At 31.1% G+C, this 19,525-nt stretch overlaps 1 protein-coding gene across 7 annotated transcripts in view; it reads right to left on the reverse strand.

Moving 5' to 3' along the window:
- LOC145245897 (attractin-like protein 1) overlaps positions 1–19,525 on the reverse strand; it is a 320,643-nt gene that overhangs the window by 47,363 nt on the left and 253,755 nt on the right. For 3 of the 7 annotated variants that reach the window (XM_080107632.1, XM_080107630.1, XM_080107628.1), the window contains one exon: positions 12,066–12,083. The exons of the other annotated variants lie outside the window; for them this stretch is intronic. In XM_080107632.1, coding sequence (XP_079963758.1) covers positions 12,066–12,083 — 18 coding nt within the window. The remainder of the gene's footprint in view (positions 1–12,065; positions 12,084–19,525) is intronic. 7 annotated transcript variants of the gene reach the window in all.

Raw genomic sequence — 19,525 nt, forward strand, 5'->3', positions numbered from 1 at the left:
CTGACGTAAAGAACATTTAAAAGTAAAATGTTTAAAATTCAACGTTATTTCACGCGGTTAATGGTAGCCGAATGGATTAGGTCTTTGCTAATCGAGCCAGAGATGTCTCGTGATGCGGGGTTCGAATTGTTCGACTAGTATTAATCGTGACACCCTGCACTGAAGATTGGACTTAGTTGCAGAAAACAAGTTTCACAGATCTCCAACAAAATGTAGAGCAAAACAGTTCATGGAACAGTTTATTGGAATGCATTTGGTTTTCATGGCCTGACTAAAATTTGGTATCGAGTCATCTGAATATGATGGAGTAATTCCTTAAGTCATAGTCGTATCACAACAGAACCATTTTTAAAATGCGTACATTCAATGTGCACCTGTTCAAAATTCAATTTCAGAGACAAACTACTATTTTTAACTGAAGCATAACAGTTGAAAGAGAATGACATCAAAAAATTTTTAATCTTAAATTGATAGATTTTCAGGTCTATTGTGACCTGACACATTAAATCTAACACATTATTTTAATTAAAATACCCCCCAAAGCATGACAGACCAAAAGTAAATAAAACTCATGATACATACATACACACACACACACACATATATATGCATTTAAAAGATAAAGGAAAAGTCGCTTTTTAATCCAATAAAGTACTTATCTAATTACTGCATGAAAAAGCACTCAGGGCAAGAGTCAGGAAAGTTAAACAATTTAGCAAGTCTATAAACATGTAAACACTTGCGTAAAGAGTTTCCTAAGCCAGGAAGAGATTACCTCATATTAGAAAGAACGTGACACATTAAGTCACGTGTTGAGCTCAGGTTAGATTGTTTGAAATGGGGGTAAAACAGTTTGCAAATTAAAAAAAAAAAAAAAAAAATTAGTCTTTTTACTCACCAATTCTTCTTCCCTCCAGCTATAAGTTAATTAGTATTATTTGGGATACTATTTCATTTTGATGACATAAGTAATGAGCTATTCCTATTGTAAGGGTTGTTACCGTTGATTAATAAACAGAAAAAGAGCATGTAAAATAAGAGTGAGGAAATGGCAAATAGATTGAGAGGAAGAGAGTGACAGAAACGTAAGAGGTGCTTCACTTGGGGAGTTAATTCCAAAATTAAAGCTAATTAAAATAAAATGATTTTTCAAACAATTCTAGAATTAAATATTTTAATTCCTGACCTACATCAATCAAATCACATTCTAAGATCATTCGTAGACATTTATGCTGATGACTACCATCTATGGCAACACTTCAAAGACCATAAATGACCAAGTTCTGATTCTCTCTCCTCTGATCTTCATCACGTAGTGCAATAGGGAAAGAGGTAGCTGGTTAATTTTAATGCATCTAAAACCAAGCTTCTATCTTTACATCATCCATGCTCCGATACCTATCTGGCATCAATTGGAATGAATGGCTCTAATCTTGGGGAGGCTCTATGTTTTGACAAGCTTCTAGGTCTGACCTTTACTCCTGATCCAAGATAGAACACTTACATCAAATCGATTGCCAAGGTTGCTGGAAAAATGGATTGTTCTACTGCTCCAGTAGATCTCATTGCTGATGCAATTCCCTATCTGTATAAGAGCCAGGTATGTCCAAGGATAGAGTACTGTTGGCACGTCTGGGCAGGAGGTGCTAACAGCAGTTTATCTTTCCTTGAAAATTCAAAATAGACTTTGTAACCTATTAGGGGATGCCCTTTTCTCTTCCTTGCAACATCTTTCCCCATAGAAGAGATGTTGCGAGCATGTCTACTTCACCATTATTTTCATGGCAAGTACTTGTCTGAACTCCAATCATCCCCGCCAAACTTTCACGAAAAACACTCGTCTAGCCTGAAATCACTATTAATGATTTTCCCCACTCTTTATCTAACATTCTATGAAAAAAAGTTTCTTTCTTAAAACTGCATGCCTGTGGAACTCTTCTGCTTGCTTTCCAGCTGACTACAATTTGGTCATCTTCAAGTTCAATGTAAACAAGTTCTTGATGAGCTGTCCCCTTAAGTAACTCGATTTACCAAATTCCCACTACTAATGATTACGATATTGTAGCATTAACTATGTCACACTCATTAATCCTTATCCTCGAGTGGCCTCCGGGCCTTGATAAATGGTGATTCCTTCGTTAAAAAAAAGTGTATTTTACTTTATTATAATACTAGCTGTACCTACCCGGCCACGCATTGCTGTGGCTCAGTTTGTTAACATGAACACATTCCTCAAGAATGAATTGCATTTTGTATTGTTTATTTACTTTTAATATTTTCTGCAATTTTGTTTCCTTAAAAAGAAGTTCCTTTTTTAAAAAAAAAAAAAAAAAAAAAAAAAGAAAGAAAATTGGCAGTAAACGTTTCTTTTTGCAAACGGAATTTTTATTATAAAAAAGATGAATGCTTTATATGAACACTGTAAATAGTTAGGTGAAAGTAGAGAAAAAATTTTTATTTCAAGAGAATGTACAAATTTTTTTATCAACAGATGTTAAGAAAATAAACAGAAAAATACTCCCATCATAAATTAAGCAAAAAATAAATAAAATGTTGATTTAGTGTTTCAACATTTAAACAACGCTTGGTTGAATCCGGTGATTGCTGGTTGACCCCTAACCATAATTGGAATCGGGGGGGGGGGTCAAATTCTGCATGAGTACCATTCTTATTTTTGCAGTGGGCTATCAGCGATTGCTAACTAACATATGCAACCAAAATGCGAAAAATTCAACAATAAAATAATTTTATTAAATGCTCAGCTTCTAATAAAAATCCTAGTAAATCAATCCCCCTTATTTGTTCGATTGTTGTAAAAAAATGGAAGGGAAACTTAAATTTCAGTCCGTTTTAATTTTTTATTTATTTTAAATTGTGCCCCCCACCAACGAATATAATCCAAAGAATAACAGTGCTTCTACACTTTATTGTCAAAATTGGAGACTGCATTTTATTTAATGCACCTTCTGTGCAAATCCTGGTTAGACTATGGGCAAAGCATGAAATAAATAACCAAAAATGTAAACTGTAGAACGATTGCTGTTAAAAAAATAACCAAGTTCGCCGTTAAAAAAAAGAAAAACAATTATTTAAATTTATTGTTTCCAATTATTTGTTCGGGGGGGGGGATGTTGCTTTCATTACCAAATTGTTTTATTAAAATTCATAATATCTAATTATAAATATGTTTAGCAATAAATTCCTAAACTCCTGTCACACTAAGTAATTTAGGTGACTGAAATAGGAATTTAAAGATTAAGGACAAAACTGAATTTCCCTAAAGAAAGTGTTTGTACACAAAAAAAAAAAAAAAAAAAAAAAAAAAAAAAAAAAAAAAAAAGTTACAGCCGAAGCATGAAAAACAGAAAATATTAACTGGAGAACAATTGCAGTTAAAAGCAAAAATAAAAACAATCCACGTCCCCATTATAAAAAGAAAAAAATCATTTCAATTGATTTGTTGACCTTTCCAAGTTAACAATAAAAAAAATAAAAAACTAATTTATAAAAATTCAATGTTGCTTTCATGACGAAATTGTATTAAAATAAGTTTTTTACACAAATTTTTCGTTTGTCCAATTATATTTTGATAAATCATTATACGAATTATACGATAAGTGTTTTGGTTTTGTTTCGGTATTCAAATGGCGCTTGCCCAGTTTAAACCCTGATGAATATGTCAGGTGATTTTCTGTTTGTAATAACCCAAAATGTTCCATGGAAAACAGGCCCGTTCTCATTAATTAAATGGAAAAACTTCCAAATAAACGAGTCTCGAAATAGACACCCCAAACCTCCCCATGTTAAGGGCTTTCTGGATAGACAACCCGTAACCATATCAGCATACCCGGAAACCTATAGACGTCGACATGTGGAATGTGTACAATGATTTTGCCGTAATGTAATAATGTACTGGCGTATCATTCTATGCAGAAATTCCTAAGCTCCTTTCACATTAATTTAGGTGACTGAAATAGAAATTTGAAGATTAAGGACAAAACTTAATTTCCCCAAGGGAAGAAAGTGTTTGTACACGTGAGGAAAAAAAAAAGTTATGAGAAATTTTTTTTCACGCCGAGCAACCAATTCAGTAAAATGTTGAAGTTAAATGAAACCAATGTAAAAATGCATTTGGAGATAAATATTAGTTTTCTGTGTATAATTCAAAGATAATTACTAAAGTAAAGTCCCAACATATTGAAGTAAATATTACAAAAAAGGAAACACCTTGTTTGTGATAAAAACAGCATCAGTATTGAAACGAAACTAAAGGAAAAGGAAATGATATATATGTTAATGGAAAAAAAAAAGAAAAAAAAAAAAAAAGAAAAGAAAAAGTCATCAAGAAAAGGAGAGAATCGTTTTTTGGGGTTTTTTTTTTCCTAATGTAATAATGTTTTGAAATAAATTGTAAATAAGCAATGTATAATTAGGTGTGGTGCGTTTCCCGCAGTAGGAAGCATTTCAGGTTTTGTATGCAACTGCAAAATCTGAAATCTGTGTGCATTCATATTAGTCTCTTGTGAATGATGAAGTAGTGGTGTAAATGGGGAGCAAGGGAAGGAGGAATTAAATGGAGAAAAGATTTTACAACTTCCATTGATGGTTACAGGTTTTAGCAGTCAACTCTCACCAGAAAAAATATAGGAATGTATGATTATCGAGCAAGTGTAGAGGTAATAGGCCTATAGCACACCTCAGATAATGTGTTGCAGTTTGTGCACATTACATTTGCATGAAATGTCTTGAGTTTTAATCCTATTAAGATCAAAGTTAGAGGGAAAAATGACTTCATTTTATTTATAGAGAAGATATAGGGGGGGGCCTTTAATAAACAAACGTTCATGTGGCGACAGATGCAAGTGATAAAGCACACTCGAAACTTTTACGACTTATGAATTGTCAAGTGTATTGAGAATAGTGGTGACTATGTAAAAAAAAAATTCTGGAGCACAAAAGGTTGCTAGTCTTAATTGTACTATCACTGTTTTAATAGCTCTTTAACATTAGCTTTCGAGTTAAAAATTAGGCCTTACTTTTGGAATGACCCTCATATATACAGTTAGAAACAAGAACTGAAACAATTAACTGAATTATATAGAAAATGCCGAATTTCCGTAATTACAGTAAATACAGTTAAAGGTATTATATTTGTGAAATTAGAATTACCTTTAAACTTGTTTCAATAGCTTCAGAAACGAGGTCACCTAATTTCTTTTGTCTTAATGCTTTATTTTGAAAATTCAAGTAAACTACCTCTCCACTACTACCACTTTTTTCTTTTAACAGCCACCTCTATCCACCCTTGGGGTTCCTTACACCAATACCTCTCCACACCAGGGCAGCGCCAGGTACCCCCACTAATATAATAAATACGAAATCTGCATTAATCACTATCATATTTAAGCATATTTTACAGCTGGGTATTGCCAGGCGGCCTGCATATATATATATATATATATATTTATTTCTACTCATTTTTTTTTTTACTTTTTATAATTAATCTGGTCATAGGTTCTTCAGTGATTGTTAATATTAGAGAATGTCTGAGGGTTCCTCACTCTTTCAGATCCAACTACTTTCTGCCACTCTTATCACCCATCATGTGTTCTTTTTACAGTTATAATTTACACCAATAGTCCATAATTTTTCCAACTATTTCATTAGATTATGCAATAGATAATATTTACTTAAATTCAACCAGTCTTCTTCCATGCCTTCATTTTACATCGTAAAAAAAAAAAAAAAAAAAAAAAAAAAATGTGTTTGTCTTTACATGCATTCTAAATGCCACATGGAGTATTTTCCATTTTATTTTTAAAGAAAAAAATGTTTAAATTCAACCGCTATCCAAAAAAGACTGAGGGTGGGGTGGGGGGATAAAATAGTATAATGTAAGCAGCAAAAATAAAAGTTCAGGCGATTCATTTATTTTAGGAATCTTTATGCTGAACTGACAACCATGTTCAGAAACATGCACTTGGGTCAAAGGTTACATTCAGCAAAATATTGTGAAAATAACAGAAAAGAATAGTACAAGATAATCCAAAAATGAAATTACCAATCTCATCTTAAAGCAAACTATTTACATTTTTTTTTGTTTTGTGAGTTATTTAATGTTAAAATAAATACCGATGTAGACGATACATGGAATAAAAGATGCTATTTTATGCATGGCTGGAAAATGGAGAATGGTGTTCATACTCTTGCCAAAAGCACTACTGTGTAAATAAATGCAATTGATCCATTAAAGATTTCCATTCTGTATACTCAAATCCACTAATTTACAGCAACTAGGTCGATCGTACAACCCCCTTGCATCAACTTAAAACTGAACAGCTATAACATAGCTGGCTGTTTATAGTCCAGTCTCCTCTTCCAATAGTTATTCCGTCACAGACAGGATCAATGCTGCACCAAGTGTGAATGATAAGGTACAGACGAAAGAATGGCTTCATGATAGAAGGAACTTGCGTTTGAATTGAGAATTTTGTTTTACTAATTCCACTGCAAGTTGCATAAGGTTTAGCAAACTATGAATCCATTACATGTCATTATGCACACATCCGCATAGACAAAAGCCATATGTACAAATCCCATTCTGGTAAGGAAAAAAAACATTTACATTAAATCAATTCATAGTTGTTGCCATCGGTTAATTCTGCTTATAGACTATTAGCTGTATCTACCCGGTGTTATCTGGATTTTCTTAATAGAATTTCTAAGTTATTTTTAGCAAGATTATTTTTTTTAAATTAAGATTTTTAAAAATTTGTTTGACATTGTTTGGTCCATAAATTATTTTTTTACGTGCACAGAAAAATCTTATGAACCAAAATTGAAAAGACATATATATATATAAATCGACAATTAGATCAAAATATATAAAATTACAATAGAAAAAACACGAGCATGAAAAGTAATATGGTTAAGCTTAAACATGGAAAAGTAAAGAAAAGATATTTTAGTAAAAAATATAAATTAATAACTTAAAATATTGCAGAATTAATTGATTATATGTTATAAATCGAATTAAAAAAATCTTAATGCAATATTTTAAGTTATGAATTAAATTTTTTACTAGAATATCTTGTCCCCCCACCCAGTTTTAACAACTAACCCTTTACTTTTCCATGTTTAAGCTTAACCATATTACTTTTCATGCTCGCATTTTTCTATTGTAATCCATGATTTTTCTAGGCTTCCAGTAAATTCACTTGTTCTTTGTTTAATTTCAGTCTTATTTTTTTTGCTCCCATAAACATAACATATGTATATGTAATAACAATGTACGGCACTCGTCTGCTTTCAATATCCCCCCTCAATTATCATTCTTTCATTCTGTTTCACTTGTTACTTCTCTTTTCGCAAGAGCAGTGAATTGGTAGCAACGGTAGTCACTGAAGCAACGTGGTTGCTATGGAAACCATTCATACATTTTTTTTACGATTTTGAACACCAGTAAATTCGTCATAACTTGTTTTACTGAATGAAAATTAAAAAAAATTCTTTTTCACAATATAGCTGAGAAGGTGATCTATAAACTGTAATAATTGTTTGAAATTTGGTCGAAAAATGAGTGAACAGTGAAGCTTTAAAGCAGTTCTAAATGACTAAAACTGCCACTTAACTATATATTCAAACAGTGTTTGAATGATATTTCAAATGAATCGGAAAACATGAAGAGTATTATTATCACAATCCTAAAAGAATTCATTAAATATTTGGTGAATAAAACATTTTTATGTAGTATACCTGAAACATCATTACAGAATAGTCATCGCAAGCTTTGACACATTTTGTTGAGTCGAAGCAGTTCCTTGCTGGACTAATTGAAGGAAATTGTTATAAAACAAGAACTAGTTTTGTTAGGTTAATATTTTACTTTCCATTTATAAAATTAAATGTATTAAAAGTTTCCAAAATTTTGAATCTTAACGCATGAAGATTTGAAAAAAAAAAAAAAAAAAAAAAAAATTTAAGCCAGAAATCACTTTGACAGCGTAAATGCTTCCAAACTCCTACTTTATTCCAACAATTAACGAAAGATTAAAATGGCTGATTATTTCTGAAGAAACGGACATACAATTAATGTATTTTTAAACATAAAATACAAAAATTATTTTTTGTACTTTGTTATTGCATTTTTGATTTCAATGGAGAATGCTTAAGTATGATGAGTTGATTTACTCATGGCAGCAGATACAAATATTGATCCTATTAAATAGGAAAACTACCAAACTGCCCCCACCCCTCTCTAAAGTGTCAGTCAGCCAAAGGTAATGAAAGACAGAACACGTTCTTTTTCACCAATGAATATCGAAAAAATTTACTTATTAAATTAGTATCAGATGATTTGGATAGCAGGATTATGATTTAGGACCAAGTGAGGGTTAGCTCCTATTTCCTCTATGATATTAATCAAAAATGTTGATTGGATTAAATATAAAATTCAATGGTATTGATTGAAAATTAAATTTTTTTTAACAAATATTTGCCTTATGTAACCGAAAATCTACTGATCACGAATATATGAGGAGGGGAGGGAAAGAGGTTATATATATATATACACACACACACACATACTAGCAGGGGGACCTAGCGTTGCCCGGGTGTTTGGAAGTGTGTGTGTTTTTGGGTAAATCAAAACTGGGGGGGGGGGCTAAAAAAGTTTTGGTAGGTAAGTATGAGGATCGAACCCGAACCCTTGAGGCAAAGTTGGAAATTAAAGTGTGAGGAATAAAAAAGTGCAACGTTACCCATTGGGCCACCGCAAAGTACTAACAGAAACACGTTTGAATTTATTTAAGTATTTAGAATTGGCAGGTTCACGTTTTAATGACTTAATGAAGTCAACTTTGACTGCAAGGTAGTATTTCATTTACTGCAGGAACGCTTTTTTAATTTTTATTTTCCCAAGATGTTGGGAGGGGGGGGACAGCTCCCCATAAAAAGGGGATTGTCCAAATTGAATAGCAATTGTCTGATATAAGGAAAATATTTCCACATTGATCAAAGCTGATTGTTTTCGGACATTTCCGGCGACCGGAAAAATACCGCCAGAATTAGTGTCGCTTTTATTATACGAAAAAGCCTAATCCACATGCGGCGAGCAAAAAATGTTGAATATTTATTTTTTCAAAGTCAAGTAAATTAAATAGACAGGCGACCTCCATTGTTAACTCGTAGATATGATGATTTATATGTGATATAAAAAGTTTTAAATTGTGAGCCGACCGACCGCTTCACAGAAAAAAGCCTTTCTTGGAGATACACAAAAAGCGAACATACATTATATATATATATATATATATATATATATATATATATATATTACACACACACAGTAGTGGGAGGGGGCCGGCTTGCCAGGGCATAAAATATGCTTCAATATATTTTCATGCAGATTTCATATTACAGAGCCAATTCTTAATTGAATATTATATTGTAGTAATTTCAAGTTGAGAATAAAAATTAAGATTTGCTAAAATTGAAACCAAAATATTTAGCGCTCCAGTTGCATCTCCTACCAATGTAGCTATTGATAGATCGGTTAAGAACAGATTTAATATTAACGACTTAAAGAAATGAATTTGGGCATGCGCAGAAAGTAAAAATATGTTGACAAGTCAAAATAAACATTTTGCATTTCAGCTTTCCGATATGTATGTACACGTTATTCATCCAGTAGTTTAAGTGTTTATCGGTTAAATATTTACATATATACACACAAACAGGTGTGTATAAGGAAAATCACTAGAAAGATCATTTAGACACCAATAACAGCAACAACCAATCTGTACAATCATTTGAGAGGATACATTTTTTTTTATTTGAATAGTCCATCATCAACACCGAGACTAATAGAAATCTTAAATATATGATCAACACGAAAGTGAGGAAACCCAAATATTATACAGCAAATCAAGGTTATAAGCTAAAAGACGCAAGTATGATTTACTTAGAGAAATGCTTATAAAGGCTATATCAGGCGATTATAAATACTATTTAAATATAAGATTAACACCCAAGTGAAGATATCAAAAGATTATATAAATCAAGATTATAGGCTAAAGTGAGGTAAAATAATATATTTTAAAAGAAATGCTTATAAAAGCTATATCAGGCAAGTAGATACATTAAAAATGGTTACAATTTTTATAGGATGTTTACATTTCACTACTGAATACTAAGTGGAAAACATGACAAATTGCTAATTAGAGATTATTAAAAGGAAAAATATTGTAAGAAAATTCCATATACATATGTATATTCCTTGTACAAAGAAAGATTAGAAAGTATACATAACTAAGAGTGCATTTAAATGTAAAATTTTCTCAATAATTTTCATTAGAAAATGTTCCGGAATTTCCAAGAAAATTACGATGAAGGTAGAATCGCCTTAAAACTTCAAATATCCATGTCTGATTTTAATTAAATTTTAACCATATGCACAAAACAGAATTTTCCAAACTTCAGTTTCTTCCAACTATATTTGAGGCGGGGGTGGGGTGATGCACAATAAAAGAAAAAAAAAAATGTTATAAAAACAGTTAAAAAGACTATTAAATTAAATCCCCAGCAATGTAGAGTTATCTTGCTAGTTAATTTTATTACACACGGTAATCATCATTATAGGGAAACTTCGGTTGATATGAAGTCGTATTTTGTGAAAATCTACAACAAATACATGCAATCTAGATGTCAAGTCTATTAAATATATGAATAGAGAGTGACTCGATAAGTGTCATAGTCACGCTACAAATAAATCTTAAAACTGAAGTCAGAAAAAAAAAAAAAAAAAAGGGTAAATACACACATGCACGCTTAGCTTTATAAAACATTTTATTTTTGGAATGGATGAAAACAAGCTTAAAATTAAAAGAACCTTCTTTCAACGTGTAATCTTTAAGAGAGATAACCTTATTTATAATTTGAAATTTTAAAATTTTATGAAGAGGGAAGATAGAGTGAAGTTAATTTCTCTGGAGTATCGTTAGTGGAAGACATTAGTGCCACCTTTGATGCAAAATAGTGGACGAGCAGTTTTCAAAAACAATTAATGGAAGAAAAAATATGCCATTCATGGAATCGTTGATAAAGTACACAATCCTTTATGAAACACAATCATATTTGATACAAATAAATTTTAAGTTAATATGGACTTGTCCACCAAGTTTCAATCATGAATGTCCAATCTTTGGATTATCATTATTTAATATGCAGGGATACCTTGATGATAGTCTCATCAGTAGGATGTGTAATCCTGAATGGACTTTCACTCACCAGACCATGACACTCCAAATTTTTATCTGTAAGGTTAGTACAGATAAAGTTTATTAAAACAATCCTTAAACAATTTCTGACCTGAAGAAGGCCATAACAGCAACAATCAGAGGAAGAGAGGAGCATGTCAAAGTTATTGACAATTTTACATGTTGAATTCAGGTTAATGTTCATCACTGAACGTTAAAACTAATGAGCATTCGATATTCATGGCTGAAACTTAGACGTCTGGCATAGACTAAACTTTACTTGTACCACATAAGTGGATTGCAGAAAGGGATGTAAATTTTATTAAGAATTCCATGAGTATCATTTGTGGGTGGGGCATACTATATTCTTTCAAAAATGCCCCCCCCCACTATAAAATAAATTTTGCAGAAATTGCAGATTATATAGGAATAATTGATCACTTGAAAATGAAACCAGAGAATAAAAATTTAGTTTCAAACAATTCTATTTCTAACAATGAATTTGTAAGTGAAGTTTAAAATGAATGTGAGGACCTTTAGTTTAAAAAGCATATGAAAAATTATATTGGGGGGGGGGGGAGTACCACTATTTGAGATGTGGGGTGGAAGTTGCACGTTGCAAATAAGCAGTTAGCTCTATAAAACTACATTTGTATTCTTTAGAGAGAACAGGAAACGGTTTCAGCGGAGCCAAACGAACAAGCACTTTGTCAGTCAACTAATATTATTCAACTTTATGGTCATATAAAGTGGCAAGAATTGAAAATGATTATCACAGTGAAGGGCAAGCAATTAAGGAAATTTTCAAACCCTAAGGCCTCTTCAGATCTGAAAAGGAGAGGATAATATTCATAAGTGATCAGCAGATGGTTTAATTTTAACTTGTCTATAACAAGAAACATGCATACATGCAACAGCAAAACCTATCAGGGCCAAATATACACACATTAAAAAAAAAAATATATATATATATATATATATATATATAAAAATAAAGATGGAAATAATGAATAAACCCAAAGAGATTAATTAACAAAAAGAAAAAAAAAAATTAACTCATAATTTGGACTAACGACGAACACCTTCGGTTTAAAAAAAAAAAAAAAGTCACTTTAATATATCATGTATTGTTTTTTTTTATGCTATATCAATTTTCTTTGTCGATTTATGAAACGTATCCAGATAAAAAATTCCTTTAGACTTAAGTCAAAGATTTGAACTTGGGTATTGATATAAAAAATTATTACGTTAGTAAGGTGTACTCTGCTTATTCTATTTTTGTCAACCAATCACGTTTCTATGTGCATACAACCAGAATTTTTAAGATATATAAAAAAGTGTCTGGTTTTATTTCTTATTTCCATCAATGTTATCTAAGTATTCTGTTGGATTGCCATCCTCTAAATACATGTCTCCCATTATAATATATATTATATACACACCTTAGTTTTAATAGTTTACCAAATTAAAAACTCAGCAAAATCCTTAAATATTTAGCACTAACATTAATGAGGCAAACATTTTCAATTATAGTTACAAATAAGATTAAAACTCTGAAACCCTGAATTTAGATAACCTACAGTTGGACTGGTGACCTCAGCTTGTTTCTCGTAACATTTTGGTAACCGTTATTCTCAGGTTTCCATGCATCCATCATGTTTTAAAAAACAAATCATTTACAGGCTTTGGACTGTATCAGAGTTGTGGTCTTAAAATCCATAGTATTCCAGATTTTGGATTCAAAGAATCCGAAGACACTGGCACAACCATCAAGATGTGTAGAATAGTTTCAATAATGCAAACCACAACAGCTCACGTCTGATACAGTAAAAGATTTGAATGAGAAATTTTCAATGTTCGAGAATACAAGAGATTCATGGAAAAGTTCAAAATTAACAAAATAAGGAAACCAGTCAATGATTAAACTTCCTTGCAATTCTGACAGACATTAACAAGTAATTTTTGAATTTTGGTAATCGTGCAGAATAGTTAACAATTCAGAATTCAAACAAAAACAAAGTAAATAATTTATAACAAACATTTCTCTAGAAACTCAAATTTTGAATGCAGTAATTATGATTTTTCAGAATTTTATTTTTTATAATTAAATTAAAATGGCTGTGCACATGATGACCTAACTTTGTTTTTAAGTTTAAAAGATAGCTATGAAAAAAAAAAAAAAAAAAAAAAAACGAAACAAAAACTTTAAACCTAAGTGGCAATCTGTCTAACACAATTTCTTAAAATCAAACTAGTCATTTAAGTTTAAAGAACTTATGCTGTCACTTTCATAGTCATATTTTTTAGCGTGTCAATAAGACAAACATTTTTTAAATTCTGAAATAAAGAATCTTAGTTTTCACACATTAAAAGTATACAAATTGGTAGAATTTACTTCAATTATGTTTATTTTTTTTTGTTTATAATTTTTTTTTACTTAACTATTCTGCACATTTAGTAATTTTTTTATAAAAAATTAACAAATTTAGATTTTTAAAATTTAGAAGTCCTTTATCAGAAGGACTCATTTTTATATCAATAGAAACCAGATACCGATTGGATAGAGTTGGAAGTTAATTTATCAAATCTAAAAGTAGTCGCCAGTCACATGTATATCCCACTCAGGCAAGATGATTTTCACAATGTTAACTTCTGCAGTGAGGTATTACCATCGTGTATACAGCACTTTGTATTCCCAAATCATCACCCATGTAGTATTGATCAGGTTCAGTGATTAATTTTAACTGATGTCTCAATGAGATATACAGGGTGTCCGTAAAGTTACTACAGTGATTTCTTAACTATTAATACAAATATAATACAATAAAACTATAAGACTGTATAGTAACTTTACGGACACCCTGTATATCTTGATTAGATCGGTTTTTCTTAGACACATGCAACTTGAAGCAAAGTGTAGTATCTGTTTCAATACTACACTTAATCTTTTCTGCCCTTTGTTAATGAAGGAGAAATCCTAAGCTGAGGTTTTTAAAAACGTGTCTCAATCCAGAGTGCCTCTTTTTTTGAAAGGCATGATTTTTTTTCTCCACATTGTTTGGAGATGAGTAATTAGGACCACATGTGACAGACTAAATTCATCTTGTGCATGCATTCATCGTTTTGCTGCATTTAAATGTGCGCATGGCATTTTGACACACCGGAGCACGTGGCATATTTTTATAAATACCAATATCTGCACATGCTATTACATGCGGCATAAAGTTTGGTTGAAATGAAAGTTGGATATTCTATAATGAACACACATACAGTTTTCATAGTCATTAGAAGTATTTTCATATCATTTGAAATTTTGCAAAATAGTTGGTTTCACTTGATATAAAGATTAAAAGATCCAAGTCTTCATTTGAAATTAGCATTAATAACAGAAATATCTGTGTTGAATGCAAATCATCAGTTCATTGTTTTTACTCATTTAAAACTGGATGAATTGAGTTTGTCCAGTTTTAAGTGAATTTCCACAATTAGATTTTTTTTTTATTGTATAAGAAAAAAAAAAGGAATTGAAAGTAATACATTGAGGATTCAAGAATTTTCACATGAAATAGGTTTCACTAACAATTTACTCAACGAGGAATTAAAGATATTAAGAAAATTGGAGGAAGTGAAAACAGAAATAGAGGATTGCTGTTTCCCTATGATGGATTTTATTTTTTCAACAATTTATGATTTGGGTTTCAGAGGATGTTGGAATACATTTTACAGGAATTTAAAAAGTTCTTTAAACATTTTAGATAAGTATTTAAATATTTAAAAAATTTTGTGAACAATGCAAAAAAAAAAAAAAACAGAAGTACAAATGAAAACCCAATTTAATCAATTGAAAATAAATAAAATGACAACATTCAGTTTTTTTTTTATCAAACTAATTATTAAAACCATCACTTCTTTCCACAAGTTTGAAGTTTTTAATTCATTTCTTTTAGGTGTTTGAGAATTATTGTTGAAATAGCATTCAAAATGCTATGCTTAGTGAAATCAGAAGAGGAAGGAAAAGAGATTAAGGAGAGGAATGCATGTAAAAATTTAAAAAGCAGAAAAAAATAGGCATAAAAATTAAATTTAATACATTCAAAACATAAAATCAGTTGTTAAATAATTGTAATTTAGTTAATGGTTAGCTAATTATAAAGATAATATAGCTATATTTGAATGTAAATATAAACTATAAAAAAAAAAAGAAAAAAAAAAGCAGTTTCGTTATTTGCATATTATTTATAGTTTGTATTTACAAATTAGTGTATGTGTGAGAGAGGAGGGGGCGAGGTAATCGAGTTTTACACTACCAGAAATCTTCAGACTACCATTTGTTATCATTACTACCATATTATTACTATTATTATTATACATTCAAGTAAATAAAAAAATACAGTTACTTGATTTTATCCAACTAGCAATGCAAATAGTTTTGGCAACATTCTGAACACGCTTCAAAGGAGCAGGAAATGAGTTCCAAGTAAAATGATTGATTTGTTAGAAAACCACAAAAGACGAGAAATTTCACTGAAAGAAATGTTCATGTAGGTCATGTCATAAAGTTTAGCAACTGTAAACAAACCTGATTATCGATTTAATAAAATTGGAAATTCGGTTTAAACGTTATTAGAAATTTGTCTTATTGGTTTGCCCCTCCTATTTTTAAAAACTATAGTTAGGTTTCCATGTGAATTTTTGTAATTTTAGATCATGCATTGACATGTGATATTTTTCATTTCTGGCTAAATATTTTTTGTAATATGCATTATATGTATATCATAGCAAAAAACACAAAAAGTCACTCATGAAGTATCGTTAATAAATACACAATCCTATCTTAGATCCAACCATATTTGGTACAAATAAATTTCAATCTATGATGACTTGTCCAATTTTCAGTCACGATTATCCAGGTGTTATCGTTTCATAAGCTTGAAATGTACACACGTGTGTTGTAAGGACATTTAGATATGATTGACTTTGGTTCAGTTGAGGAATAGTCTAATTTGGTTTTGTTATTATACGGCATATCAACCCTCTTCCGGTTATTAAGGCTGAATCCAGTAATTTTTCAAAAACGTCTGTATACTTAAAGTTATTTACATTTGAATATTTATCCATGGTATTTAGTTTGGTTGTTTTGCAGAGAAAAAGTGTTTTTTTTTTTGCTTTGCAGAACATGATAGAGTTCTGTAAAGGGAAACAAAAAGAGATATCAATGTTCGGTGTATTGTTTGCTTGTTATATGGCATTCACCATAGCCAGGTTGAACTAGCTTCCTCCAAAGGGAGAAATGTCAAGGGAATAATAACTTCACAAGCGGTCCCCAGTCACCTGTATATCCCTGTCAGAGAAGATGAAGTTAGATTTTTGCAGTTATTGCATGGAGGTGTCAAGGTCCTCTTAGATACAGCACTTGGTATTGCTAAATAGTCACTCATCTGATACTGACCAGGCACAATCTTGTTTAATTTCGGTGATTTAACAAGAACTGGTGTCAATGCGATTATGCAACATATGTGTATCTTTTTACTTTTTGTTTCTGTGGCATTTTCAAACAATGAAAAACGTCTTTGTTACAAATTCTAGCTGGAAAACAGACACGTTCCTCTAATCGATCAGTTTTAAAAGTATATTGTTTGGTCCATTTAAGTCAAAACTGATTTATTCAGACAGTTCGATCTGGTAGCGCCAGGTAGGAATAGTCTGGAAACTGATTTGATAGACATTATCCTTAAGATAACTCCAGATAAAAAAAAATAAAAAAACATAGGAAAAGTAAAATTCAGCAAGTGTAAACCATTGGCTTATGAGACTATCACCAAAATGTTTCATTGAAATCCTTGAATATGAGTAAAGATGAGACATTCATAACTGAAACTTTGACAAGTCGAGCAGACAAAAGTCTTAATTATACTTATTTGCACCTACTCACATGAACACCACACCCTCTCCTCTAGATACTCATTATTTAATCTCCCATCAACTATCTTTTAAGCACACATAGCACCCTATCATCCACCACCATACCTCCCACTTTTCTACTTCATGAGTTAGCATATCTAACGTTCACTTCCAACTTTTCATATATTTAATCTAACTGTTCAAATAAATGATATTCTTGACAAAGAATGGACTTTTTTTTAAATATTAATCTGTCACCACTTACCAAGGCTAGAAGTCATTGGAGGATACAGGTTAACGAGATTGTCAATTGAACAACATCGAGAGGATTGATTATTGGTTAGCTTGATTATGATCCAGCAATGATTTGATAATGAATTTTTAAAGAATTACTAGAAAAAAACTGACCTGTTGGATCACCCATTGAGCTGAGGCTAGAGAGTTTGAATCAGGAGAAAGCTTGCAGAACCAATTAAATTTTAAAGGTAGTATTGCTGCTCATGTTTATCTTCGTATATATATATATATATATATATATGAACGAGAGAGAGAGAGGAGATTTAAAGTAATGCAGCATCAAAGGGGATGAGATTACCTTTGTCAATAAACAGAGTGATAAGCGAGAGTGAATGGATGGCACATAAATGTGAGTCGGGGTGGATCAAGAAACAAAGACTTAAGAGATGGGTCATTTGGAGAATTAATTACAAATTACAACTCATTAGAACAATTTTTTTTTTAAACCTAACTTGATACAAGCATTGAAAAATATTCAACTTTTTTTAAATATAGTAATAAAATAAAGGTGGAAACAAAAATTAACTCAGCTTTGATATAGATTTCAAAATGTGCATAGTATTGAGTAATATAAACGGAAAACGTTAAAAAAAAATTAGGTTCCAAAATAAATTAGTTAAACCTTTATTTTAAACAAAGAATTTTCTATTATATAAAGAGCAATTGTTTATGCATGTATGTTCGGCTAAAATAAGGACAAAACAACCACAAAGTTGATAGTTTCTAAATTATGGTTGCACCTAGATGAATATCATCTAAAATTTAGAAAAAAAATCATTCTTTGATGCTAAACTAATGCAAAGTCGGTTTTCCAACCACTAATTTAAATGAGGTGGCTGATTTTTTTTCATGGAGTTAATTTTCTTATGCCGACCTATTCTTAAAGTTGTCTGTATGTCAAGAGAGAGGAAGAGGCCGGGTGGAGAACAAAGAATGGTGGAAAGAAGGAGAGAGAAATTGAGGGAGGTGGGGAAAGAGATAAAGATGAATAGAGACAGTTTCAATAGAAATACGGAACACTTTTGCACCGGGCAAAATCTCATAAAATAAAGTGTTTTTGCAATGAAGCAACCATGGTTAAGCAGTAAATACCAAACGATCATGGCTTTTGATGTTATTGCTGTCACATCTGGGGACATGTCACTTTTATATTGATAAAGTACAAAATCAACTTTGGAATCTTGTGACACAAAAGTGACGTTGTTAGTCTTTCTTTACTCTATTATTATTTCTATATAGAACTTTCTTTCCCAGTGTCTAACATCAGGTGGAATTTCCATGAACAGAGTTTCTTTTCAATAACATTTGTGGAACACAAAACTGTTTTCCTGCAAACTACTCATCTTCAAATACAATGACAATACTCATCATAAACCATCCTTATAAGTAGAGCTATGACAACAGCATTTTCTTTTCATTGTTTTGACTCCAGTATATATATCTGACACAGTAAGACAATCAACCAAGCACCACATCAGTCTACATAAAAACATAAGATATTAACAGATATATACTCCAGAGTCAAAACAATGAAAAGAATAAGCTGTTGTCACAGCCCTACTTATAAGCAATAAAATTTTGTTTATTTCCACTCATTTTTAATCCTCTCAATATTCTTCATTAAATTGACAATCTAGACATCTTCGGGTGGCTTTTAACATTTGTAAATGGTGACCCAGTAAAAAATATATTTCAATTTAAAAAATTAAAGAAATGCAAGATTTTTTTTTTTTTTTCCCCCCCGAAAATGTTATTTTTTCATGTGAAGTCAGAAAATTATGCTAACCTACAAAGAGCTGATTAAAATGGTCCTCAAACAATATCAATTTATAATGTGTCACCAAATTGTTTGCACAACTTTATCGTTGACAACTTCTGTTGACATACGAGCATGTTGAACTGACATAACATGAGCAAAACAAGGCACTTGGGGGAAAAATACAGTATACACAGTGAAATAGTGCCTAGGCATGCTTATACTTTGCCTACAACATATTCTTTTACCAGACTTGATGAGCAAGAAATGTTTCAACAGGATAATAAAGCCTGACAAGGGGTAGGAGAACAATTGT

The sequence above is a fragment of the Euprymna scolopes genome, chromosome 23, assembly GCF_053919585.1.
Source record: "Euprymna scolopes isolate OS-2025 chromosome 23, ASM5391958v1, whole genome shotgun sequence".
Classification (NCBI taxonomy): Eukaryota; Metazoa; Mollusca; class Cephalopoda; order Sepiida; family Sepiolidae; genus Euprymna; species Euprymna scolopes.